Raw genomic sequence first — 26,474 nt, 5'->3', positions numbered from 1 at the left:
CCTTGTGGGGTTTGTCTCCTTCCCACCCCTGTACTGAGCCAACAGCTCTACTCTTTTAGTGATGCTGTTCCATTAGAGATGGAATAAATGACATTACAAGTTGGGCAAGCAGAGTGGTCAGTAGGCCAACAGCTCTGTCACTGCAGTGTGTTGTTACCTGTGGGAATGTGTGGTCTTCTGGGTCAATGTCTCAGCTCTGGTTTCCTCCTTTCTCTCTGGGCGCCCTGTGCCAGCGCCTCAGCACCCTCACAGGGAAGAGCTTCTGCCTAAGAGCTCATCTCAGTCTCCCCTGTTCTGGCAGGTTAAAGCCATTCCCCTTGGCCTGTCCCTACAGGCCCTTGTCCCAAGCCCCTCTCCAGGTTTCCTGCAGCCCCTTTAGGCACTGGAGCTGCTCTCAGGTCTCCCCTTCAGGAGCCTTCTCTTCTCCAGGCTGACCCAGCCCAGCTCTCTCAGCCTGGCTCCAGAGCAGAGCTGCTCCATTTCCCCGCAAGTGATGCTTTGTGAGACGGTTTTTACTGGGGTACACTTAAGGACCACTGATGTCTCGTAACAAAGTGCTTTACCCAGGCTCAAATGCACCAAAACAAACCCAAACCAAGACCTCCTCATCGGGGGCGCTGCGTGTGCCCGGAGCTCGGTCCGGGGCCGCCCGGGCGGGGGTTACGGGGCCGGGGGTGCCGGTCGGGGGTACCTGGCCGCAGGCCACCTCAGTCTCGGCTATGGTCCGGTCGAGCTCTGCGCGGGCTGCCAGGTTCCGGGCCAGGCTCTCGCTGGTGCCCGCCAGCCGCTCGGTGAGCGCCCAGATCCGGCGCTGCAGCCGGCTCCGCTCCGCCTCCTGCTCCCGGATCCGCCCGCTCAGCTCGTCCCGCCGGGCGCGCAGCTCCGCCAGCCCTGCGCGGCACCGAGCATTAGCGCCGGCCGCGGCCCGGGCCCCGCAGCCCCCGGCTCCGCTCACCGTCCCGCAGCTCCCCGCTGTACCCGCGCAGCGCGGCCCCCAGCCCGCTCATCGCCGCGGCCCGGCCCTGCCCAACGTCCCGCCGCGCTCCGCCCCTTCCTGCGGCGCGGCCCGCATGGAGGCGGCGGCGGGCGCCGGGCTCTCGGCCGCCTGGCACACGTTGAGCACCGCGCTGGTGCCGCCCGCGGCGCTGGGGCTGGTGAGGGGCCGGGACGGGCCGCGGGAGGGCGGGGACGGGCCGGGAAGGCCGCGCCGCTCCCCGCTGCCCTCACGGGCCTCAGGGCCGCGGAGGTTCCGGCCGCCACCGCGGGCCCTGGGGCGGCCCCGTCCTGATCCGGTCCCTCCGCTTCTGGGTCCGGTTCTCGGTGCCGGGGCTGGGGGGGAAAGCCTGGAGCTGGCGGCTTGGAACGAGGGCCGGGGGGAACGGGGTGCGGCGGTTGTGTGTGCGCGGGGCTGCCAGCGGAGGGCTGGCGGGTCCAGCCGTGCCCTGCAGGGCTCCGCTCCCCCCGTCCGTGCTGCGGCTCCGCGGGGAGCCAGGCACAGCCGGGGAGGGTTTGGGCTCTGGGGAGCCGAGGGTGAGCCGTGGCTCCCCCCCCCAGCACATGTGCTGCAGGAGGCACCAACGGGGGTGGCGATGGACAAGGATGCCCCATCCCTGGCAGTGTTCAAGGCCAGGTTGGACACAGGGGCTTGGAGCAAGCTGCTCCAGTGGAAGGTGTCCCTGCCCGTGGCACGGGGTTGGGGCTGGATCCCCACCAGGTCTCCATGAAGGAACAGCATCCACTTGATGCTGTTTGACAGCAGAGCCCATGTGCATTTGGTCCCTGCTCTTTGTGCTGAGGGTCTCTTCTGCCACAGATCCTCCTAGAGAAGTCTGTAACTTAACTTGTTATTCCCTCCTCTTTTCAGGCCGCACCGAGGTCCAGTGCTGTGGGGCCACTGAAGGATGCTGACCTGCGGGCAGCCCTGGATGTGCTGCGGTGTTATGACCTGCACTCGGTCGTGGAGGAGTGGTTCATCGAGGTGCTGCAGACGGACCTCCAGGCAAATATAGCTCCTGAGTTCTGGAACTGCATCAGCCAGTATGAGAACACGGCCGAGGAGCCCCAGTGCTCCTCACTCCTCCTGGATGCATTCTGTCTCCTCAAGTGCCGCCTGGACCCCTACCTGAACAGCCTGGAACTCCTGGAGAGATGGACCAAGGCAGGCCTGCTCCTGGGGACAGGCGCTCAGATGCTGCAAGAGAAGGTCTACACCATGTTCAAAGCTATCCTTTTCTTCTCCACTACCAAGTCCTTCCAGGAAATGATCCAGCAGTTCTACAGCCGCACATTCAGGATATACATGCGGCAGTGGAAGAAAGGAGAAGATGGAACCAATGAGTGTGAGAGCAGCATGAGTGAGACCGAGCAGGAGAGTGATACTGAGGAGGGCGGAGGAGAGAGCGCGCTGTGTGCGGGCTGCAGCAGCAGGAGGGAGCAGTGCTGGTGCCCCAAAGCCATGGAGCAGTTTCAGCAGCTCAACGACATCCTGTACGTGTGATATGGGGCGGTGGCTGCCCCTCAGAGCAAGCAGATGGTGTGGGTGGGGAGCAGCAGCAGATCTTGATCTCTGAATACAGGAGTTAGGTGTGGGGTCAGTCTGTACTGTGGTACTGGGTAGGGAACTTGACTCAGGTTCTGCAGCCGGTTGCCAACTGGTGGTTGAACTAGAGCAGATCTTCAGACAGAAAGTTCCTCTCCTTGGATATGAGAGCATCTTCTTGCTCTGAGGCCTTCTGTCTGCAAGGAAGCAAACCCTTCTAAATGAGGCAGCTTTTGATGGCCAGAAAATAATGTTTCTAAGGAGGATGGGGGGGTGGTAGTGTCATGTGTTACATACCTGTGCTTCTATGTGGCCTGCAGCAGTGGAGCAGCAGGGAGCAAGGTGCCTTCAGGAAGTCAGATTGTCTCTGTTTGCTCCTACCTTTGCTTCCCTTGCTCTGAGCTCAGTCACTGCTGGTCTCTGCAGCCGCCGGCTGAACCTGCTGGAGAGAGTGAGCGCTGATGCTGTCACCACCATCCTGCACAGGATGATAGAGGAGAGGATGGAGCAGCGGTGCCGGGGGGAATACGAGCACTCCTTCCTCAACGAGTTCCAGGAGGTAAGGAGGGCAGCGAGGGCCCTGCCTGTGCAGAGTGCAGCCACTCCTGGTGCAGGTCAGCCTAAAGCAAATTGAACCTGAAAACCTCTGGTCCAGGGCTGTGACTCCACCACCCCTGGCAGAGACGTGGTTAAAGCTCCTTGGTTTGATTTATGTTTGAGAGGGAGGTTTGCTCTGCCCTGTGTACAATAGACCTTTGTATTTCACCTGCTGATGTCTCTAGTAATGAGGGAGTTGCTGTGGTTCCGTTTTACCAACAAGAACACATCGTGCGCCTCACCTGCAGAGGACGCTCCCTCTGCATCAGTATAATCTTTATAATTTTATAATCGTTATAATTTGTGTGGCTGTTTTCTGTCGTCTTTCCCATTTTTCAGCACCCCATTAAAATAGGAAGCAAGGATGGGTGCTGGAGCACCTCCCCTACAAAGACAGGCTGAGAACATTGGGGCTGTTCAGCCTGCAGAAGAGAAGCTGTGTGGGAACCCCACAGCAGCTTCCATTGTCTGAAGGAGGCTACAAGGATGCTGGAGAGGAACTCTTCATAAGGGACTGTAGTGACAGGACAAGGGGTGGTGGGTTCAATCTGAAGGGAAGGTTCAGGTTAGATCTAACGAAGAAGTTCTTTACTGTGAGGGTGCTGAGGCGCTGGCACAGGGTGCCCAGGGGAGCTGTGGCTGCCCCATCTCTGGCAGTGTTCAAGGCCAGGTTGGACACAGGGGCTTGGAGCAAGCTGCTCTAGTGGAAGGTGTCCCTGCCCGTGGCAGGGGTTGGAGCTGGAGGAGCTTTAAGGTCCCTTCCAACACAAACCAGGCTGGGATTCTGTGATAGATCTCACCATCGGACTGCACAGAACTAAATTCCTTCCTTGCAACAACCCAGTTGTTTTGCTGCTGCCTTGAACCGAGTTTATGTGGGGCTGTTTACCCAGTGCGGCCTTAAAGTCAGACTCTTCTCCAGGTTATGGCTTTTTCAGGTGCTCCTTGTTCCTTTGCCTGTGTCAGAGAGCAACCCATGAAGTCAGTTTGCTGTGCAAATCCAGCTGCTCTCTGGTTCCCTGGTCTCCTTGCTGTTTCCCATGCCAGCCTCTTTAGTTTCCTGCAAGCATCAGCAGTCACTTTATGTTTACTTCCCACTAGTTGCCCTGCAACACTTCCTTTATTGGAGCTGGTGTGAAAAGCTTTTGTTTGACCTGGAGCTTGTTTAAGAGAAAATGCAGCTGCGTTCCACTTGCCAGACAAGGTCCCTTTGCTCCCACCTCCTCAGAAGGGTTGGTGTGTTTGGCCCCAGAGTATTGGAGCATGTCAGAATCAGGAAGAGATGATTTTAAGGACGAAAAGCACAAGCCTGGCAAAAGAAAAGTAAGACAGGAGAAAAAAGACTCTGAGAAGCAGCCTGCTGAAAGTCCAGGTGCTGAGAGCAAACCTGTGCCGAACACAGCAGCCCAACACAGAGGGTGTCAGCTCACAACTGGGGTGTAAGTGGAGCACTCAGAGATAAACTCATGGGGAAAAATGAGTTGGTTTGATAATAATTATATTCCTTAAAACTGAGTTGTGTGGCATCAGTTACAGCCCTTCCCTTCGGCCTTTAGGAACATTCCTTATCCGCTGTGCCACAGTTTTTGCCCAGCTCAGTGCCCAGGTCTTCTGTAGTCCCTGCTGTCATCCTGCCCTGTCATTGGCAGAACTTGTGCATTTCATTCAGTGTTTCCTCAGTTGGGTGGGTAATGAAAACTGACCAGCACCAGACCTTGACTTAGCATTTGTGTTGCAGGCTGTGGAAATCTAGTTATCAAAAACCGTTCAACATCCAGTAACTATTAATACTCAGGTACTATCCTAAGAAGTGCCACAATTTGTCACCTTAAAGGGGGAATTAAAAAAGCCCCAAAAACTTCTCTTGAACATCTGGACACTGGAATTTGCCAATTACACATTTCTCTGTAAGAAAACTCAATCTGAAATGTATGAAAACTGAACCTTCTGATGCTCCCTTTTCAGTTTTTCGTTTTGTCATTCAGTGAGTAGGCTGGTATTTGAGGTCTTGGTTTCAAGTGCCTGAGTTTGGGTGGTTGTCTGAGCCCTTGGCATGGCTTGCTTGCTCTTCATTGGTTTCAGGAATTGTAGAGATTTTGGGTTGAGGATGGTGCTCCTTTCTGGAGCCCAGCACCCATGCACAGTCCTCAGTCGCCCCTTATCTTCTCAGACACATCTGCACAGTGTGTATCCTGTATCTTTAGTTAAAGTTCACATTCAAGGCCAGGTTGAATGGGGCTTGAAGCAACCTGCTCTAGTGGAAGGTGTCCCTGCCTGTGGCAGGGGGTTGGAGCTGTATGAGCTTTGAGATCCCTTCCAACCCAAACCATTCTATGATCCTCAGCTGTAACCCAGACAAGGGTGTATTTGGACAGTGGCTGGAGGTGATGCTGTCCTTTTCTAGCTGCCCATTTCTGCTTGCTGTGATAGCTGCGGGGTGAGGGGTTAAGTGTGGGATGCAGCTGTGCATCCAGCTGTGGTGTTCACCACCTCTGTGCTCTCCCTGTCCTTGTGCAGTGGATTGAGAAGGTAATTGGCTGGCTCAGCAGGGTTTTCCTGCAAGATGGTCCCTCTGCTCGCTCCTCTTCAGAAGCCAGCAGCACCCTGAAGCGCTGGCGGTGCCACGTCCAAAGGTTCTTCTACCGCATCTACGCCAGCATGCGCATTGAAGAGCTCTTCAGCATTATTCGAGGTGGGTGAGACCCACTCAGTGTTCACTCTTGGACTTGGGTCGGATGAATGATAGATCTGTCCCCTGATGTGCCACGCTGCCTCCTCCTGCCTTCCAAAGGAGCATGGCCACTGTTCATAGTCACTGCTTGGTTTGTAGATTTCCCAGAGTCGAAGCCTGCAGTGGAGGACCTCAAGTTCTGCCTGGAAAGGACTAATCAGAGGCAGCAGCTGCTCAGCTCCCTGAAAAGTGCTCTGGAGATGCGGCTTCTGCATCCAGGTGAGTTTTGCATCCCCATGTGTGTTGTAACACGTGTTGTTGTAAGGAGCCTGGGCATGAGTGGGGATCTGCTGGGAGCCATCATCTGATCTTGTGTTTGAGGAGTGAGAGGCAGTCAGACTGGGCATATCACATGCTCCCTGCGTTCAGCTGTGCATGGACAGCAGTAGATGGTTATAGCCAGCCCAATTTTGCCTCATTTTCACAGTATGGTGAGGAGCTGCACTGGAAGTGTAGCTTTGGTCCAGGTGGAAACAGGCTTCTTTGCTGTGTGTGGTTGAAGCTCCTCATGCACAGTCGGGGCTCAGCTGGTTTTTAGTGCGCTCTGAGCCTGTATTCACGGTTGGAACTGGTTTCTCAGACACATGGATCCGATCTGTCATTTTGGCTGGGGCAGTAGGACAGCAAGCCCTTCACCTCTGACTCCATTGATCAAACCAAGGGCTTGCAGCCCATCCAGGCTCCTTGCATCCAAGCCATTAGTCTGTGCTCTGGGACTCTGACTCCCTCTGCCCCATTCCTGTAGGAGTCAACACATCTGACATCATCACTCTGTATATCTCGGCCATCAAGGCCTTGCGGGAGCTTGACCCCTCCATGGTTATCCTGGAGGTCGCCTGTGAGCCCATCAGGAAGTACCTGAGGTAAGAGGCTTGTGGGGCAGCCTTAGGCACCTCCTTTCCCTCCTCTTCCCTTCCCTTGCTCTGTTTCTGTTGCTGTTGGCAGGACGCGGGAGGACACAGTGCGGCAGATCGTGGCTGGTCTCACAGGGGATGCTGAGGGCTCTGGTGATCTTGCAAATGAGCTCTCAAAAGCTGACCCAGTGACCCTGGAGAATGGCCAGGAGAGTGACGATGACATTGCAGAACCAGGGGACTGGGTTCCTGACCCAGTTGATGCAGATCCAGGTTAGATGTCAAGACCAGAAGTCGTAATAGTCTGGTGGGCTGCAGTCTTGAGCAGCTCATTTGCTTGTCCTCCCGAGCTGAGCTGGGGCAAGTCTCTTTTGATCTCACACTGTTGTCTGCTGGATTTCACCAGGAAAATCAAGTTCTAAGCGTCGTTCCTCAGACATCATCAGCCTCCTGGTGAGCATCTATGGCAGCAAAGACCTGTTCATCAATGAGTACCGCACACTTCTGGCTGACCGGCTGCTGCATCAGTTCAACTACAGTGCTGAGAGGTGAGGTCCAAGTGCCCAAGCCCAGGGCATTCCATGGTGAAATCACCTGATAAAGGTGTGCTTCAGACTAACTCCTGTGAATGCCAGGAATGTCTTTGGCCATTTTCTCTGTAGCTTTGGGTTTGCATCTAGAATTTCATGTGCTCACTTCTTCTTAGACTGCTTCCTGCTCAGTCCTGCCCTTGGCTTGCACTAGTAGGGCAGCACGTAGGATATTGGAGGACCAACACCCTCTTAGCTCCATCTCACATGTTCTGGTGGCCCTCACAACCTGCACAGGCTGCTGGGGGTTAGCAGAAAGTGTCCAAGCAAGAAAAAGGGATGAAGCGTCGGGAAACCTCAGTTGCAACACAGCTGTGTCTCTTGATTCAACAGCTCAGTGGTTTTCCTGTCTCTCAAGTGCTTCTACTGCAAACCATATCTGGGATGGGCAAACTCAGGCAAGTGGCTCACCAAATGCTGAGATTGCTCTGTGTTGTTGAGGGGATGGCTATACACAATGCTTATCCAAATGAAAGGGATGGGAAGGTCTTCAAAAAGCTGCTGGCCTCCAGAGGTTGTTCCTCACTTAGATGCTGGGAGGCATCCTGTTCATATAAAGAGCCTTGCAAGGCTCCCAGGAGGAGTACCCTGTGCCAGGGTCTGCCTGTCTGGGCTGTCTTTAAAGGGGTGGAGGCCAAGCCAGGCTCGTTGGCTGAGGGACCTGGGTCTGATTTGCTGTTTCTCTTACCAGGGAGATTCGCAACGTGGAGCTGCTGAAGCTGCGGTTTGGGGAAGCTCAGATGCACTATTGTGAAGTCATGTTAAAAGTAACTTTCTTTATTAATGACATTCAAATCCTGGCGTTTTGAGCTTGTTGGGGAAGAGAAGGACCCAAAAAAGGGTCTTTTAGGAAAGTTGGGTTCCCAGCATCCCAGTGAGGGCACTGCTTCATGACAGGCAGAAGTGCATTCAAATCAAGTCTGGTTTTTAAGCCCTGTGGGTTGTGTTATTGACCCTGGGGGATGGTTGCTCTGGTGCTGTTGTCTCTCCTGCCCTTCCCGCAGTACAATATCCTGGCATTTAAGAGCTGAGCTCTTCCAGCTCCTCTGAGGTTGGGGCTCTGGAGTTTAATTCACTTGGAGCACCTTGAGCAGGACACAGATCTGAGGGACTCCAGTGCAGGCCAGTGTGGAACTGCAGGCCCTTCCTCAACCTCCCCACAAATGTTTCTGAGTATGCAGCAGACTTTCTAGCAGACACACGATTGTGTCCTTTCTAATGTCCCCATCATCATTTGGAGACAACGCTGGTTGCCTTGTTCAGGTTTACTATTGGTTAACGCTGACTTGGGGAGAAGGGGCTGCCTGAGCTTCCTCTGCCTTTGCCAGGATATGGCAGACTCCCGACGCATTAACGCCAACATCCGTGATGAAGAAGAGAAGCTCCCAGAGGAGGAGAGGCCACCCTTCAGCCTCGTGGCTGTTATCCTGTCCAGTGAGTTCTGGCCGCCACTGAAAGAGGAGAAGCTGGAGCTTCCAGAGCAGGTCAAGGAAGCCATGGAAGCCTATTCCAAGAAGTATGAGAAATTAAAGGTGAGGCAGGCATTGTTATATGGGTTTTGAGAAGTCCCCTTTAACATCCCTTCAGCTTTAGCTGCTAGTACACCCACACTGTTACAGTGGAATCCCAAAGTCCTTCAGCTTTGAATCAGTGTTGGAGGCTGCACTAGCTTAGCTGAGCCAAAGGAAGGGTTGATCTCTGTGGGGTGCCTGGTCCTTGTGGTGATTGCAGTTTGGTAGGAGACTTTTCTACAACCTGACAGTGTTTCTTGGTTGAATGCATACTGAGCTGGAAGTTCTTAAGCTTGGTTGGCCTAAGTTCTGTAGTAGTAGAAGCGACCTCCTGTCCCTGTTGGGTCTCTGTTCTTCGCTACTCTGGTGCTCTCCTGCCCTGTTTATCCTCTTGAAAAGGATCTCTTTTAACATGGTCTCATTTGAAGATTCCCTTAGTCTGGAGTTAGGTGAATACTGCTGCCTCTTGTGCCTGTGGTTTCTCCTGAGTTGTTTCATCCATTTCTGGAGGGTTCCTGAACATGTTAGACAGTTTAGGTGCAAATATGTTTGACAGTGGCTCAGACAAAGAATCCATGCCTTTATAAACAGCATCGAATGGAGATAGACACAGGAAATATAAGCAACTGTGCAATATTCTTTTGTGTTTCCTGGGCGCTTGATCACAGCAGTTAATCAAATAGAGAAGGCTGAGGTGCGTCTTGCACTGCACATACAGAGGGGATTGGAAGCAGGAGCATCTCTCTGGAAATCAAAGAGAGATCTAGGTCATTTCCAGAGTTGTGGTCTTGGCTTTCTTGTCTTAAAGCTTCTTACCTGCTGGAGTGCAGAATGCACATCTGGAACATGGATGGTTCAGATTTAGCAGTTAAGCTGGTACCATGTGTGCACATGCAGGTGGTTCTTTGCAGCCAACCTGAACACAGTTTGGTGCCTTATGCAGATGTTCCTCTTTAACTGTCCAGTTGTGCTCTGACTCCACTTCCAGCTTGGGTTTCTATATCCTTTCTTGTTATTATACACGAGGTGATAAGTGCCATGAGGCTGAGAGCTCCCAGCTCTACATCCTGTCTCTTCTCCCATAGCTGCATGCCAGATGGGGATGCCAGCTGATGTCTGTGCCTGCAGAAAAATTAGTTAGGAGAGTACGAATGGCGGTGTTCAAGGTCAGGTTGGACGGGGCTTGGAGCAAGCTGCTCTAGTGGAAGGTGTCCCTGCCTGTGGCAGGGGGTTGGAACTAAATGAACTTTGAGGTCCCTTCCAACCCAAACTAGTCTATGATTCTGTGAAGGAGGGAGCAGCCTCCTTGAGCATCCTCAGCCTTAAAGCAAGCAGCGCTCTTCTCATGTCAGCTTCTCTTCTGTGGAAATCCTGCCCCAGATAGATATTTCTTTTCCAGTAGGAGTTTGTCCTAAGCAACCCAGTTGGTCTTCCAGTGTTTCCTCAACCTGTGCATTACCCTACCAGGGAGCTGAGTAACTGGCTTTTATGTAGGAGAGGGGCACTTGTCTTGGGTAAGGGCTGAACAACTTGTGCTGAGGAGGATATTCCCCATGAGGGATGGTGGCAGTGCTGGGTGACTCATGAGAGGGGAGCAGCTTTGGTACCTGGCAGAGGTGTGTGACGTGCAGAGGGGCATTTGAAGTAATGCAGCACTGAGTGGTTCCTGCTGGAAGATCTGCTGTGAGCGGCTCCTTCCCCTTTTCCAGGCCATGAGGACCCTGAACTGGAAGTACCACCTGGGCCTGGTGAGCTTGGACGTGGAGCTGGCGGATCGCACACTCTCGCTGTCTGTGTCTCCTGTGCATGCTGCCATCATTCTGCACTTCCAGACCAAAAGTGAGTGGCAGCAGCTCAGTGTTACCCCCCCGTGTCTGTGGGCTTCCCAGGGGTGGGGGGGAAGGTTGTGGTACTCGGGCGGCTGAAGGCTCTGCGAGCAGGACCAAGACCTGGTTCATGGGCTTGCATCTACCACAGCAATCAACCAGGTCTCCAGCTCTCCTAGGAGACAGCACCCAGCAGGGCCACAGCTCAGCACTCTGTGTTCAGGCAGTCACTGCTTGCTCCTGACAGTGGCTCCCCAGCCTTCCCCATCCTCTTACTAAGCCCTGGCATGCTGGGGTGGGCAGGTGTCCTGTTCTCTTCCCTGATACCCATGCTCTCTGCAGGTACATGGACGCTGACGGAGCTGAGTGAGGTGCTCAAGGTGCCCGTGACGTCGCTGAAGCGCAAGATGACGCTGTGGCTGCAGCAGGGTGTCCTGCGAGAGGAGCCCCAGGGCACCTTCACTGTGATTGAGGAGGAGCAGAAGGACCAGGTGGAGAAGGTCGTTCTGATAGACAGTGATGAGGAGGGGGACTCTGCCATGGCCTCACAGGCTGACCAGAAAGAGGAAGAGCTGCAGGTACTGTCTGTGTGTGTTGGCTGCCTGCAAAGGCAGCAGGATGATGCAAACATCCCCTGCTTTTGGGGTTGGGGAATCTGATTAAGTTGATGCACTTTGGATTTGCATTTTCCATGGCACGTCCAGGTTTTTGGAGGGTGTTTGAAGTGGGTGTCTCTTGATTAATGCTTGTTGGTGCATGTGCTGGTTTGCAGCCTTCCGTCCAGAAAAGTGCCCTGCTGTGTGTCCCAACACCTGATGCTGTTCTGTTTAAAGACCAAACGCTCATGGCTGAGAGCAGAACTTGCTGCCATCTCCAGCCCTTCTCTGCGTTTGGGATACAGGATGTTAAAGCACCCCTTTCCTCATGGTACAGACGTCCATGTGATTTACTGTTGCTGTGTCTCCTCTGCAGCTGTTCTGGACGTACATTCAGGCCATGCTGACCAACCTGGAGAGCCTGTCCTTGGAGAGGATTCACAGCATGCTGAAGATGTTCGTGATGACAGGCCCCGTGGTGACAGAAATCGATATCCAAGAGCTCCAGGGTTTCCTCCAGAAGAAGGTCCGGGACCAGCAGCTCATCTACTCCGGAGGTGTCTATCGCCTGCCCAAGAACTGCAACTAAGGGGGCCAGTGTCCCTGCTCTGGGCCTGTGCTCAGCTCCTGGTGCCACCCAGCTCTGGGTACTTTCTCTGTGCCCTCTTCCCTGGATGGGTGTCCTTTTCCACATGGAGACAGCTCAGGAGCAGCCTGGGCCATGCACACCCCAACGCCTGGGTCTGGGCCTGCTCCCCACTTTGCTTTTCCTCCCTTATGTGAGTGTCTGGGCCTACTTCACTGGTTAATAAAAACCAGCAGTCTCCTTTTTCAGATGGTACCAATTCTTCTCTACTCTTTCCACGCTTGGCATCAGCATTCCCATGCTGGAAGGGCAGGGAGGAAATTCCCCCATCTGTCGGACACCATGTCCCTTTCACTGGGTCTCATCTGTCCCCAGGAGGTTTTGGGAGGGGGCTCTTGGCTCCAGTTGCTGTCTGGGTCTCTGTGTGGCTAACGCAGTGTCTTGCATCTGGCTGTGATGGGTGAGACCCTGCATAGAAGCAAGTGCTGATGCTGCCTTTGGCTTACATGGGAGGAACTCCAGGGTCTGCTTCTCCTTGTTTGGGACTGTTAAATTGGGTGGAATAATTTCACTGTGGGATGAGGAGTGCTTTAGATGGATGAGATGTAGCAGTTCCTCAGGGCGAGCTGTTGGGTCCGGGAGGATAATTAAGTGGGTTATTGAGGCAGTGGTAGGACTGCTTTACCATGGCATGCATTTGCATCTCCCAGCAGTGCAGGGCTGCCCTTGAGCCATCATCACTGAGATCAATGAAGCAGTTGGATGGGAGAATCCTTGAACTCCCCTGGTTAAGCATTGTGTCCCAACCTGGGTATCGAGCAGGGGGGTTCTGTTCTGTCTCCACAGCATTCAGGCTTCCTCAGTCCTGCTTTTCGGTGAGTTTGGCTCTTCGGGAGGAACATGGATCATAGAATGCAGGGCAATGGAGGGGGGGGTTTACTAAGAACTTGCTTCCTGGGAAGCGAAGGAGTTCCCACAGCCCAGGGAGTCTTTGTCCTCTCCTGAATCTAATACCCCAGCCTGTGGGCAGGAGCTGGAGCTGAGATGGCAAAGGGTCACACTGAAAACACGAACAGGCTGCGGTGCTGGCTCACGCCTGTGCCTCCAGGGGCACGGGAGACTGCAAACACAGAAAGGAAGGGCTGCAAATCACCCTATTTAACATTTAACCTGGGTTGTCAGTGCCTAAGGGGCTGCCAGGCTCACACTTTGTGCAGCCGCAGGCAGTGGAGTTCGGTGCTTATCTTCCCCTTGTGCATGTTCCTGTTCTACCCTTGCGGGTGAGAGCATGTTTTCCTGTTTCCCTGTGGCACTTCCCTCGCTGCTGATGCTGGTGTGGCACTGGGAGCCCTTTGGTGTGTTCTACTTGTTATGCTTAGAGTGTCCCTTGTGCTGTAGAGGCTCTGGCAATAACAAATCCCAGCCTGTGAACATGTAGGATATTGCCCCAGGTAAAGCCAAGAAGGATAGACAGTGGCTGAGCCCAAATGGCAGCAGGCAGGGAAGGGAAACACATGAGCATCCCCACGAGCGCCTTGCAGGCCACCCGGCTGGGTCTGCTGCTGTTTGGGGCTGGGCAGAGTGGCCAGGACACGGCCTTGTCATTGCTGTGCCCTGCATGGGATGTGGCTGGGGACATCCCTGGGAGCCGCATGGCAAGGACACCAGACATGGAATGTTGTCGGTCTTCAGCCCCAGGCAGGGGTCTCTGCTGCCGCTGGGTGCTCCTGCCGCGGGTCCTGGTGGGTTTTCCCTTGCAGAAACCACCTCCTGGAGCGTTCTCCATATTCTGTGAGTCTCCACGTTCCCTCAAAGGCTGCTCAGCTCCTTGTGCCTTTGCACAGCTCAGACACTCACCCACGCTGGATAAATCAAAGCAGCCCACAAGTGCCTGGGCTCCATCCAAACCCCACATGCCCGTGAGGGCGAGCGGGAGCTGGACACGGGCTGGTTGGGCAGACATCCCTCAGGACACCTCTTCCCTGTGCGTGCTGCAGGTGCAGAGCCCCAGGGCTGCCTTTCCCAGCTCCCTGTGCTTTGCTTTGGGGTATTTTCCAGGAAAGGAAGCTGAGCACAGGGAAGCATCCGGAGGGTGGGAGCCGCAGGGCAGCCTGAGCGCCGGGCTGTGACAGAGCACATCCTGCTCCTCTCTTGGCTGACCATCGAGTGTCTGGGCACGCTGCGGCCGCGCCGGGGTGGGGAAACAGCTCTTTGATCTATTGGGATCAAAGGAACCACCAGCTTTGTGCCAGCGCTGCTGGCGGCCACCGATGGAGCCAGGGCTGGCTGCTGGGGCAAGGAACGCGGCTGGGGGGAACTGCAGGGCCCGGCTGATTCTGCTCTGCTCACAGAGGCACAAACGCTTGTAACTGCAGAAGTCTTCTGCATTGGTTTGGTTTGGAGAAGGCTCTGGGGAGAGCTCAGAGCAGCTCCGGGGTCTGCCTAAAGGGGCTGCAGGAAAGCTGGAGAGGGGCTTTGGACAAGGGCCTGTAGGGACAGGCCAAGGGGAATGGCTTTAACCTGCCAGAGGGGAGACTGAGATGAGCTCTTAGGCAGAAGCTCTTCCCTGGGAGGGTGCTGAGGCGCTGGCCCAGGGTGCCCAGAGAAGCTGTGGCTGCCCCATCCCTGGCAGTGTTCAAGGCCAGGTTGGACACAGGGGCTTGGAGCAAGCTGCTCCAGTGGAAGGTGTCCCTGCCCGTGGCAGGGGTTGGAGCTGGAGGAGCTTTAAGGTCCCTTCCAATACAAACCAGGCTGGGATCCTGTGATTAGCCAATGTTATTTATGTATGTATGGGTACAGGTGGATATATTCCTCCCACGTTGCTTTGTCCACCCCCAGGACAGGGTGCTGCAAGGCCATTACCCATCCCCAGCAGTACCTCAGGATGAGATGAGGGGCACATCCAGCCCTCTCGCCATGCCCAAAGCCATGGCCCTGCCATGGAGATCAGAGAAGGGAAGGGCACAGGACGAGCACCTTTCCTGTCCTGACTGTTCCCAGCTGCGCTGCTGCTGCCCCATGGGATGGGGCTGTGGGATGGGATGGGATGAGTTCGTCCATCCTGAGCTGAAGGCTGAGCTCTGCTGCTGCTGAGGGGCCCCGGGGTTGCTTCTCTCCCTGCAGGAGTCTTGGTGCAGCTGAGCTAGAGCCACTGCCTGAGTTGTAAAGTGCTTGTTCCACAGTGTTACAGTAGGAAAACCCCTGCTTTAATGAGCACTTGGGCTTGTATGGAATGTGGAAGTCTGAAAACTGATTGGAACAAGCTGGAAATGCAGCTTCCAGCCTGAACAGAGGAAGCTGCAGGGTGGGAAGAAAGGGCTTTGGGCTCTTCCCTCCGCTACTGGCTGTGCAGCCGCATTGCTTCAGGCTGGAGCTGCACACACTGGCCAAAGCCCTGTCCCATGTCTTTGCCTTTGCAAATCATAGGATGGTTTGAGTTGGAAGGGACCTTAAAGACTACATAGTTCCAACAGCTTTTAGATGAAAGAAAGGAAAAAGCATTCAAAGCTTGAAAATGCAGGTACAATCCCACCTCTTTATTTTTAGGGGCTCGGAAATGGCTTTGGCTCCTCTGCAGCACTTTACAGACACCCTTATTGCATGTTACAAACCCTTTCTGTGAGCACTCATTCACACAGCAGAGAGTGAGGGAGATTTTCTCTGGTCACTGCCTGTGAAATGAATTGATATTTACAGCAGGACCCTGTAAGGGACTGCCCCAGGACATCTATTGGTGACTGCCTCAGGACACTGTAGGTGACTGCCTTAGGATGCTGTAGGTGACTGTCACAGGATGCTGTAGGTGACTGTCTCAGGATGCTGTAGGTGACTGTCACAGGATGCTGTAGGTGACAGTCTCAGGACCCTGTAGGTGACAGTCTCAGAATGCTGTAGGTGACAGTCTCAGGATGCTGTAGGTGACAGTCTCAGGACCCTGTAGGTGACTGTCTCAGGACGCTGTAGGTGACTGTCTCAGAATGCTGTAGGTGACAGTCTCAGGATGCTGTAGGTGACTGTCTCAGGACGCTGTAGGTATCAGTCTCAGGACGCTGTAGGTGACAGTCTCAGGACGCTGTAGGTGACAGTCTCAGGATGCTGTAGGTGACAGTCTCAGGACGCTGTAGGTGACAGTCTCAGGATGCTGTAGGTGACAGTCTCAGGACGCTGTAGGTGACAGTCTCAGGATGCTGTAGGTGACAGTCTCAGGACGCTGTAGGTGACAGTCTCAGGATGCTGTAGGTGACAGTCTCAGGGTGCTGTAGGTGACTGTCCCGCCGGCTGCAGGAAGCAGCTGCAGGCACTCGCTGCACTTCATCTTTTCCAAATTGTTTCCCAAATTTTCAATTTTTACCCCCAATTTTTCACTTTTTTTCCCCGAAGTGTGACCCTGAAACCTCCCTGGTGCAGCAGCCTCTGCCACTGGTCCCTGCCCTCTCCTGCCACTGGTCCCAGCATCCGCTGTGGCACTGAGCCTGCTCAGCTCATTCTGACTGAGCCAGGACCTTCCCAGTGCCAACTGCAGCACGTGAGGGGCTGAAGCTGCCAGGATCCTTTTCTCCCTGTTTTATCCTTCTTTCAGTCGTGTTGGTGAGGTGGGGATGGAGCTCAGCTGGAGAAGAAAGCAGCAGCGGGTTCCAGCCAGGTTTTAGGAGCGGGCATCTGGACCAGCACCCCTTGAATGGCTTTGCCTACACAAATCCCATGAAATTCCTCTCTTTCCATTGAGAAGAGCGATCGCCCTCAGTTACCTTGCTCTATTTATAAACAGTTTAGAAGGGCCCTGCTAACCCAAGCAGGATGCGGGCTCCCGGCAGGGGCTGCTCCCTGGCCCAGCATAAACTGTTTGGGTTATTTTGGAAGCTGCTCACAAGGGCTGGAAACTTTTGCTAAGGGTGAGGCCGGGCAGAGCTGGGGGAAACGGGAGCCACCGCTCTTGCTCCTGGCTTCACACTGAGGTTGCTGCTGTTCCTGCCTCTTGTCACAGGTTCGGGATGCAGGAACGCTGATGCTGCGATGGGACCCCATGGGAATGAGGAGGAGCAGCAGCAGCGATTCAGGGCACAGGGACACAAAGGTGGGTGATAGAAAACCAAACCCCACCTGAGAGCCTAAGTCATCGCTCATGGGGTGGGTGCTCACAGGGCAAAATGGGCAGCTCCAGGCTTGGAAAAGGAGCTCTGGGAATGGGAAAGGGCTGAATGCTGCAGGTGATGCTTGCGCAGCCCCACGCTGGGGAAGCTGCTCCCACCATGGGGCAGGTTACTTCCTTATACACTTTAATTGTTCCCTGCTTGGGGCCTCAGCAGGGGCCCGCTCTGAGGATGGGGCTTCTGTGTCTCCATCCCAGCACCATTTCCCCTTCTCCACTTGAAACCTCTCACTTCTAGTTTCGGTGCTCCCTGCCTGCTCCAGGCTGTGCCTCCATGGGGCACATTTCATCTCTGCACCCATTTTCCTGCACCTCCAAGCCCGTGACCTTTTCAGCTGCTTTTTGCTTCTTTTTGAACAGATTTCCTCCTTTTTGCAGAGTTTCTCTGGGCAAGGCCGGTGCTGTGGGGATGGGAGCACAGAGCTGATGGGGCTCACCCTGGGCAGCCCCCAAAGTGACCCACTGGCCTCGGGGGGTTCATTGAGCTTCCTGTGGCTCCTAGGGCAGCACCGTGCTGGGGGCATTTGCACGTGTCTGGGCTGCAGCTTAACAGCCCTGGGGGGTTTTGGCAACAAGGCAGAAATGGAGGAAAAACCTAAAATTGCCCTGTAAATCAGTGCTCAGCAGCAATGGGCCCTGTGGTTCCCCCATCTGCAGCAATGCCTTCTGGTGGGTACCAGAACAGGGGGTGCCCATCACCTGCGGGTACCCAGACCGGGGGGTGCTGCTCGGTGGCTGGTGCCAGCACCTCGGCTCCGAGGTCTCCGTGTCCCCATCCCCGGGGATCTCTCACCCTTCCCGCGGGTGCCCCGCGGAGGGGACGTGTGTGCAGGGTTTGCATCCGTGGCTCTGCAGGAAGGGCCCGGCCCGGCCCGGCCGCTTCCTCCCTGCCAGGGGCCCAGCTTGGGAGTCCCAGCACCAGCACCCGCAGGGACACGGATGGGGACTGGGGATCGAGGGACACAGTGAGTGGGGGCCTGGGGCTGGGGGGAGAGAGGCCTGGCCCAATGCACACCCCTCCTGCAACAGACACCCCCCTGCATGCACAGAGCCCCTCCACACTGCACTGCCCCGCTGCATGTGTACAGCCCCCACCCCACTGCACTGCCCCGCTGCATGTGTACAGCCCCCACCCCACTGCACTGCCCCGCTGCATGTGTACAGCCCCCACCCCACTGCACTGCCCCGCTGCATGTGTACAGCCCCCACCCCACTGCACTGCCCCACTGCATGTGTACAGCCCCCACCCCACTGCACTGCCCCGCTGCATGTGTACAGCCCCCACCCCACTGCACTGCCCCGCTGCATGTGTACAGCCCCCTTGGTAACCTGCCCCACTGCACAGGCATGGCCCCCCCACTGCTGCCCTGCTTACATGGCGTGTGTGTCCCCCACCCCGCTCCCCCACTGCACTGCCCTGATGCCCATGTGTGGCCCCCCTTCATTAGACAGCCCGCTCCATGTACACAGCCTACTGCACTGCATGTGGGGGTCCCCAGTGTGCACTGCCCCCCATGCAGCCCCCCAGCTGCACTGCCACACTGCCCACATGTGTGCCCCTACCCCTGACATCCCCTCCCAATGGCACGCAGCAGCATGGCTGCTGGCTGCCCCACTTCGGAGTACCAGAGGTCCCCAGAGCCCAGGGCTGTGGCAGGGGCAGCAGCAGCACAGCCGGGGACATGAGCAGGGGCCATTTTCCATGGTCCTGTCCCCCTTGTCCCCATGGGCCACAGCAGGGGGACATCCCCATGGGGAACCCTTCTTGCTGCCAGTGATGCCCCTGCCCCATCCTCCTGCTCCCCCAGGCGCTCCCCCCTCTTCTTTGGCCACCACCCCAGGCCAAGCTGATGATTTTGGGAGGCCGATGGGCGTCAGCACCAGGTCACCGTCCCCAGCTGCAAGTGCCAGCCCTGCATCATCCCGCATGCGTCACCCCATCACCTGCATGGGCACCCCATGGCAGTGCTTGGCACCCTGGGTCAGGCTGCCCCACATGGGTCCCCATCCCCATGCGCCATTGTCCCATGCAGGTTGGTCCCATGTCCCCACTATAACCAGGAGCTCTGGCCGTGGCCCTCGGCACCTCTGCCTGCAGCTTGGGCCAGAAAGGGCATGCATTGTGCCCTTCCTCCACCTCCCCTGGTTTCCTGATGCATTTTGGAGGCTTCCTGCCCCCTGTTCCCCCTGGGCTGCCCATGGGGTGCTGGGGATGGCTCACACTCCCCCCCACTTTACAGCAAGATGTGTGACAGCCCTCGGGTGGTGGCCGGGAGCTGCTTTTCCTCCAGTTGCTTCTTTTCAGGTCTTTGGGGCATTGCTGGGGTTTCCCAATGGTTTCAGTCGTGCTCGAGGAAGTTCCTCCCTTGCAAAACTCAGAATTAACCAGAACCCATCTCTTGCCATGGCTGCTCCTGAAGGAGCAAGCTCCTTGGGGCAGGATCTCCAGCTTGGGTCCAGCCCCAGGCATCCCAACCCTGACAGCAGGTCCTGGTGCTCCGCGCCAATGGACATCCCCCGGCTGAGCTCCTGCGCCTTCGTGACACACAATTCCCCAGGGCTGCAGGCATTTGTTAGGCAAATCCCAACCGCAGCCGCAGCGAGGTCCAGTGCCGGGCACAGGGGCACAGAGATTCCGCGGGTCCAGGCTGGGGGGCCGCTGCTCAGAGCATCCCGGCCCCGTGGGGATGTGGGGACCTTCGTGTGCATCACAGCCAGGGTGGGACCCGCGATGCTCCAGAGCCTTCCCCGCTCCTGGGTTTGTTTCTTGCAGCCGCTGTCGCGGGGAGCAGGTTCCCGCTGGGGCTTTCCCAGCACCAGGAAGTTGAACCCCATCAGGAGGTCGCTCTGCGGCTGCTCTGCCTTTGCCAAACAGGTTTGTTCCTCAGGGCAGAGCCTGGGCCGGGCGGTGCGAGGCAGGAGGTGCTGGGGGTTCACTGGGGCTGGAGGAGCACTGAGCTGCAGGGCGGATGTGCCCCAATGAGCTGGGCTCAGAACCCCCCCGGTGCCTCCTCCTCCTGCCCCTCAGTGCAGCCGAGGGAAGAAGCGGTTTTCCCCTTGGAGTTCCAGTGCAGGGAGGGCTCAGGGTGCACCCAGCATCGCTTCTGAGGCCGGTCCCACAGCCTGGCCCCGTTGTCCCCATGTCCTGTGCCGCAGGGACGTGCCTGTGCCTCAGCAGGGCTGGGGTGCCAGGGCTGCGGTGCAGGAGCTGCTGCAGTGCCCAGGGACAGACAAAGCCATTGCTCCGGGCCTGCTTTTCCCCCAGGCTCTGCTTTTATGGATTCACTGTTTTTTCCCAGTTTCACTCTTCCTTTCTGCTCTCCCTGGCAAGGCCCCTTGTTCCCGAGCTGTGGGTTCAGCTTCGATAACCTCAATAGCCTCATTGCTCTGACCTTTACTGGTGACAGGCTTTGGGCTGATGTCACCCAACGGGTGGGATGTTTTCCTTGACCTTGGGGCTCTGGAGGCTGTGCGGGTGCTGAGCTCATCCCACTGCCCCATCCATATCCCACTGCCCCATCCCTGTCCCACTGCCCCATCCCTGTCGCACTGCCCCATCCCTGTCCCACTGCCCCATCCATATCCCACTGCTCCATCCCTGTCCTGCTGCAGCTGCCCATGAGTCGTGTTTCCCCGCACGATGCCACCGTGATGTGACGCAGGCACCAAGGAGGGCTTTGACCAAGAGAGGGGAGAGAAAACCGGCCCCGCGGCCGTCCCCTGGCGCGGGGAGAAGGAAGTGCCTCTTGGGCCACTCCTCCTCACCATTTCCTCCCTGCAGCCGCAGCTGTAGACGGATAAGGAGGGCAGAGGAGCAGCCGGCCCGGCCGAGGCTGAGGGGGACCCGAGGGGACGCTGCGGTAACTGCGCTCGGTTCGGCGGCCCCATCCCGCTCCCCTTTCCCTGGGCACCCCTTGGCCTCGGCCACCTCCATCTCCATCCCCGTCACCACCTCCTGCTTGTCCCCAGTGGCCCCTTTCCAAGAAAACCCACCCCAGTTTCATGGGGACCCTCCTGTTCCCACTGGTTTCGGGTGCTCTGGGCTCTTCCCTCCCCTTGCTGCCCTTCCCATCACTCTCGGTCTTTGGGATTGGCAATTGCTTGTGCTGGGCGCGGGGCTGGTGGGGTTTGATGGCACGCAGGCTTTCGGGGTGGCACGGTGGGGTTTGCATTGCCCTGGTGTCACCCTTGTGCGGTGGTGTTGGGGAGGGCGAGCGCCTGCACACCCCGAGCTCAAGCTGGACACAATCCATGCTCCTCAGCTTGCTTCCAAGTGGTGTCCCTGGGGAGCTGAGCTGGGGCCGTGGGGCTGTGCCTGGTGCTGGCGCCCTGCTGGTCGCTGGTGTTGGCCACTGATACCCTTTGATGCACTGCTCGCGCTATGAGGGGCCCTTTCCCCCCGCTTTCTCCCTGGAAACGCTCAGTTTTGGCTGGAGGGACTCAGCTTCCAGCTGTGGGGGGATCAACCTTTGGGATTTTCCAGCTGTTCCCTTTTCCCAGCAGCTTTGCTAACCCGAGGAACCTGAGTCTGGGGAGCAGCTCCCTCCTCTCCAGTGCCAGCTTCGGGATTCAACAGCCAGCACTTTAACCAGGACACGTTCCTCTGTCTGGTGTCTGGCTGATTCCCACCCGGAATGCCCGGAGGCTGCCCCCATCCCGCTCGTGTCCTGGCTGCCTCCCTCTGCCCACGCAGGCTCCTGTGTTGTGGAAACCTTGTTTTGACGGCCACAGGGTGACACAGGGATGCAGATGTGATGGGAAGAGCTAAAGGAGGAAAGCCAGAGGTTCGCCGGGGCTGGTGCAGGTCTCCCTGCGGTACCGGGCACAGAGCAGTGGCTAACGGTGTTTACACGAGCACTTGGGATGCTCTGGATGTTACTGCTGGGTTCTTTTCCATGCTGTTGTTCCCAAACATCCAATTAAGGTGCTGAAGGCTCGTCTCTGGAAGCTGGCAGCGCCGCCTGCCCGGCCCCGCTCTGACATTGAGCAAGCGGGGGCTGCTCTTGCAAAAGAGTCCATGTAAATCGCAGCAGGTATTAGGAACTGAGTCATGGGCTCAGCAGGATTATTTGGTGCGTGACAGGACAGATTTCTTGCTGAGGATGGATTCAGCTCATCTGGAGGGATGTGCATCCTGTGCCAGTGGCATGGATGTGCTATCTGGGCTCTTGGATTTTGGGAAGGGGGGCCTTGAGCATCTCCTGGCTAATAAGTGCTCTGTCCTCAGTGTTTTCTGTCAGCCTCACAGGGACCTTGGGGTCCCTGCATGGGCACAATGGTGGTAGGAAAGTCAGCTCCAGGCTGTGAGGAGCTGAAGTGCTCCATAGTTGGGCAGGGAGTGACACCCTGCTGTGTGCCGGCAGCATCCATAGGGAAGCATTTAGGATGCTTCCTATGCATGGAAAACATGCAGGCATGTTTCCCTGCCAGCATCCTTCTGCTCCCTAAACCTTTTCCCAAAACTCCCACAGCTCCTCCTGGCTTTCCATCACCCTCCTCGACACCTGCCTGGGTTTGGGGCTGAGAAAGCATCACTGTGTGTTTATGGGATGTACATGTGTTGTCCTGTCCCCAGGCTGAGCTCTGTGGTGTCCCCGCTCCCTGGGGTCCGTGGCCTGTGCTGGTCTGTGCCGCAGGAGCTTTGGGGACAGCTTTTTGGGTCCCTTTGGGTCCCTTCAGGCCCTGTGTGAGCAAGGCAGAGTCTGTGAGATGGGGAGGAGTGAGTGAGTGACTCCAGGGTGCTGTGGGGACAGCCCGGGCTTCCCAGTGGCATCCTGGTGGCCCCCAGCCCTCCTGCCTGGTGGCTCTGCTCCTGCTTGCAGGAATCTCGTCCGGCTGGTTCTGCTCTGGGCACGGGCAAATCCTGCACAGGGTCAGCAATTAACACGCAGGGCTAATTGCTCCACAGCAGATTAGCGCTGGGCTGGCCCTGGCTCTGATCCCAAACCAAGCCGGATGCCAGCACATGGTCCAGAAATCACCTTGTCCCAGGGCAGAGGTGAAGCTTTGCTTGGCATATCCCGGCATTTGTGAGGAGCCGGGGAAGGAGCCTGGTGAAGGGAAGAGGTGGCTGGAAGCGTTTCCCAGCACCGGCTCCTGCGTCAGCCCCGTGCTTGGGGAAGTAAAACCTTCTCCGGAGCGTGACATTCTGCAGGTTGGTAACTTCCCGCTGAGCTGAAGCAGGTTAATAATGAAACCTCGGTCCTCCTCCTCCTGCCCAGAGACGCGCTGCTGCCGGCAGCACCGAGGGTTGAGTTCCTGGGCGGCCGATGAAGGTGGCTCTCCTCTTCCTGCTGTTGGGGTTGGCAATGTCACGGTGTCAAACTGCTCCTGCGTCAGCGCTGCTGCGGTCCTGAGCTGGCTGGAAAATGCCCTCCCCCTGTGACACAGCTTCTGCCACCACCGCCGTCGTGTCGGGCAGGATTAGAGCCGTCCCGGCGCTGCGGCACACGGAGGTGGTTGTGTGCGGGGTCCTGGCAGCGTGGCAGCAGCCAGCCCTGGGGAGGTGTTTCCTCTGGGGGGCTTCCCTTCATCAAGCCCTGCTGCCGGAGCACGGCCTCTCCTCCTCCTCCCTGTGCACCTACCGAGGTTTGTGCGTGCGTTCTCCGTGCAGACGGTTATCCCCAGGGATGCTCATGTCCCTGCAGCTCCCGGTTCTCATGTGAGAAGGACACAGCGGCTGCTGCGTGTGCAGGGGTGTGAGTGTGTGGGCTCATGGGGCAGGGGTAGTGGGTAGGAGGGTTGGAGTGCTGTGAAGAGTTCCCCCCTGGGAGATGTGGAGCCACCACAGCCCTGTTTCCACAGCGAGTTACTCCTGTGCGCACACCCCGTAAGGGCTCTGTGGGTGTGAGTGACAACGTCCCTTAGGGAGGTGTACGTGCTTGTGCTGGTGCACTGGTGTGGGTTTGTGTCCTGCTTAAATAGAGCAGGGAACAGGACTGGGCAGCTCTGGGTCTGTCTGCCCGTGTCCTGCCTCTTGCTCCGGGCAGCACAGAGCAGAGCCCCGGCTTTGGCTCCAGCCTGCTCTGACCTCTCCTTCTGGATGCTTCTGGGTTTGTGATAGGCATCAACTTGATTTATTTATGCTGAATTTCATCTGTAGTATTGCATGTCTAGACGATCTTCCAGAGAGTTAGCTTAGGTCTGACAGTCTCTCTCTGCCACCTTGTGATTGCTGATGGGTGCAGATAATCTGCACTATTAGAAGGTGGGGTATCTCTCTAATTTGACTGTCAATGGTCACTTCAAAATCTTACAAAGATCGATTTTTACATTGTTCTTTTTAGATAGAAGATGATGTGAATGAGCTGTAAGAACCAGATGAGATGGATGAAGAGCTGCCCTGTGCTGAGGTGGATGAAGAAGCGTACTTTGCCATGGAGGATCTGGGAGGAGAGAAGCCCTGTGAAGACAGCGATGCTGAAGACATGTCCTGTACTGAGAGTGATACAGCAGGAGACATGCCTTGTACCGAGGGCGATGCAGCAGGAGACATGCCCTGTACCGAGAGCGATGCAGCAGGAGACATGCCCTTTACCAAGAGCGATGCAGCAGGAGACATGCCCTGTACCGAGGGCGATGCAGCAGGAGACATGCCCTGTACCGAGGGCGATGCAGCAGGAGACATGCCCTGTACCGAAAGCGATGCAGCAGGAGACATGCCCTATGATGAGACCAACCTTAAAGAAGAGGCACCTTGTGCTGACAGCAGTGTGGAAGGAGAGATGCCCAGCACTGATGGCAATGGGGAAGGGGATATGCCCTGTGCCAAGAGTGATGCCAAAGGAGAGGGATCTTGCTATGAGACTGATGAGGAAGAAGAACCAGCTACTGAAATCCCTGCTGCTTCCAAAAGAATGTATTCCATTTCTTCTCCCTTGCGGGCAATCATTCGCCTGCGCCGGCGGTACCGTGGGCAAAAGAAAAGCCGGCTGCATTTAGAGCTGCCCCGAGAGAAGCCTTCTGAGCTCGTCCATACGAGGCTGCTTCAGAGGCAGCTTTCCCTGAACAGAACTGGCCTGTATGGCCCTTCCATGTCCCTCTTTAACCAGAGCAGCTTTGAAAGTTCCCAGTACTTCACCTTTGACACATCTGTGGAGCAGTACGCTATGAAAAAATGCAGGCGGAAAAAGAACCGGAGGAAATCCAGGGTAGTGCTGTACCCAGATAAAACAAAGAGATACCTGCCAACGGAGGAGAAGAGCAAGGCAAAACGCTGCCTCCTCTTGCTCATTGTCATTATCTTCTTCCAGATTCTCAATGCAATAGAGAACCTGGATGATAACCTCCAAAAATACGACCTAGATGGTTTGGAGAAAACCATGCACCGGGAAGTGTTTGGGCAGAAGGTTGCTGTGGAAAGCATTATGGAATTACTGAAAGACTACCTGGCTACCCACATACACAACAAGCCTCTAGTCATCTCTTTAAATGGCCCAACAGGAGTTGGGAAGAGTCATGTTGGCTGGCTGCTGGCCAAACATTTTCGTTCCATCATGGACAATGACTTTGTGCTTCAATACTTTGTTATGCATCACTGTCCCAGCGGCATGGCCCCGCTTACATGTGAAATAGATTTGTCTAAGAAGATCTCTGACATGGTCACAAGAGCCGAAATAGAGGAGAAGATCCCATTGTTTATTCTGGATGAGGTTGAACTCATGTCTCCAGTCCTGCTGGATACTCTCAGCCGATTCTTTGAGCCCAATCAAACCAATGAGTTCCTCAATGCCATCTATGTTTTAATAAGCAACATAGGAGGTGGTGAAATAACCAAGTTTGTTATCCAAAATGCATCTGCTGAGGTCCTGCGTCAGCAAAGGGGAGCTGAAGAACTGCTGAGCATCGTCCAGCCTGTACTGATCGATGCCCACCCTCTCTGGAAGTCTGCAGATATCATCCCATTTGTCCTCCTGGAGAAGACTCATGTCATAAACTGCTTCCTAGAGGAGATGAGGAGGGAAGGGCTGTATCCTGACCAGAAACATGTTGAAAACTTAGCTAGTCAGCTCAGTTACTACACTACTGAGGACAAGCAGTACTCCAGGATGGGCTGCAAGCAGGTTGTGGCCAAAGTCAACCTGCTGTAGTGCTTTACTGCAGGGACCAAGTCCTGCTCTTGGGATTTGCAAAGTTCTGGCCTTCTGGAGGAGTGCGTTGCAGCAGGCTGTGGTCAAGGGGTCCTCCTGAGCCCTGCACTGACCTTGTCCTGGTCCAGGTAGGGGGATGGCAGCCCTGTGGCCTCTGTTCTCCTCCAGATGCTTCACTTGTTCCTAATGTTCTGTGAATAAGGCCTGGGCTACGAAGCCCAACCAACCTCCCATTAACTGCGAGACGCTTTGTTCCTCACATGCTCATTTGGGATACTTGTCATTAAGGAGTTGTGCGATGAGAAGAGACGCTGTGAGGAGGAGGAAATAGTAACTGGGTTACTGTCCCTGTAGTACACATAACCATCTCTCACTCCTTCTCCAGGCTCACAGTTTTCAGCTCTTT

At 56.0% G+C, this 26,474-nt stretch overlaps 2 protein-coding genes across 2 annotated transcripts; both read left to right on the top strand.

Moving 5' to 3' along the window:
* Positions 1 to 1,070: 1,070 nt before the first annotated feature.
* ANAPC2 (anaphase promoting complex subunit 2) lies at positions 1,071 to 11,994 on the top strand (the record flags this gene model as incomplete). The annotated part of the gene is made up of 13 exons (XM_080630741.1): positions 1,071 to 1,154; positions 1,865 to 2,487; positions 2,966 to 3,098; positions 5,654 to 5,828; positions 5,967 to 6,086; positions 6,613 to 6,730; positions 6,813 to 6,994; positions 7,128 to 7,269; positions 8,003 to 8,078; positions 8,640 to 8,843; positions 10,532 to 10,661; positions 10,991 to 11,226; positions 11,621 to 11,994. The coding sequence occupies 13 exons, from the start codon at positions 1,071 to 1,073 to the stop codon at positions 11,831 to 11,833; spliced, it is 2,436 nt and encodes an 811-aa protein (XP_080486867.1). The 3' UTR covers positions 11,834 to 11,994.
* Positions 11,995 to 20,779: 8,785 nt separating this feature from the next.
* Positions 20,780 to 26,068, top strand: TOR4A (torsin family 4 member A; the record flags this gene model as incomplete). The annotated part of the gene is made up of 2 exons (XM_080630696.1): positions 20,780 to 20,839; positions 24,266 to 26,068. Exon 2 carries the CDS (start codon positions 24,305 to 24,307, stop codon positions 26,066 to 26,068), a length of 1,764 nt encoding a protein of 587 aa, XP_080486822.1. The 5' UTR covers positions 20,780 to 20,839; positions 24,266 to 24,304.
* Positions 26,069 to 26,474: the final 406 nt, after the last annotated feature.

This window comes from Psittacula echo, assembly GCF_963264785.1.
Source record: "Psittacula echo genome assembly, chromosome: 16".
Classification (NCBI taxonomy): Eukaryota; Metazoa; Chordata; class Aves; order Psittaciformes; family Psittacidae; genus Psittacula; species Psittacula echo.
Note: the sequence above shows the minus strand (reverse complement) of the source record. Positions and strands in the feature narration are given on the sequence as shown.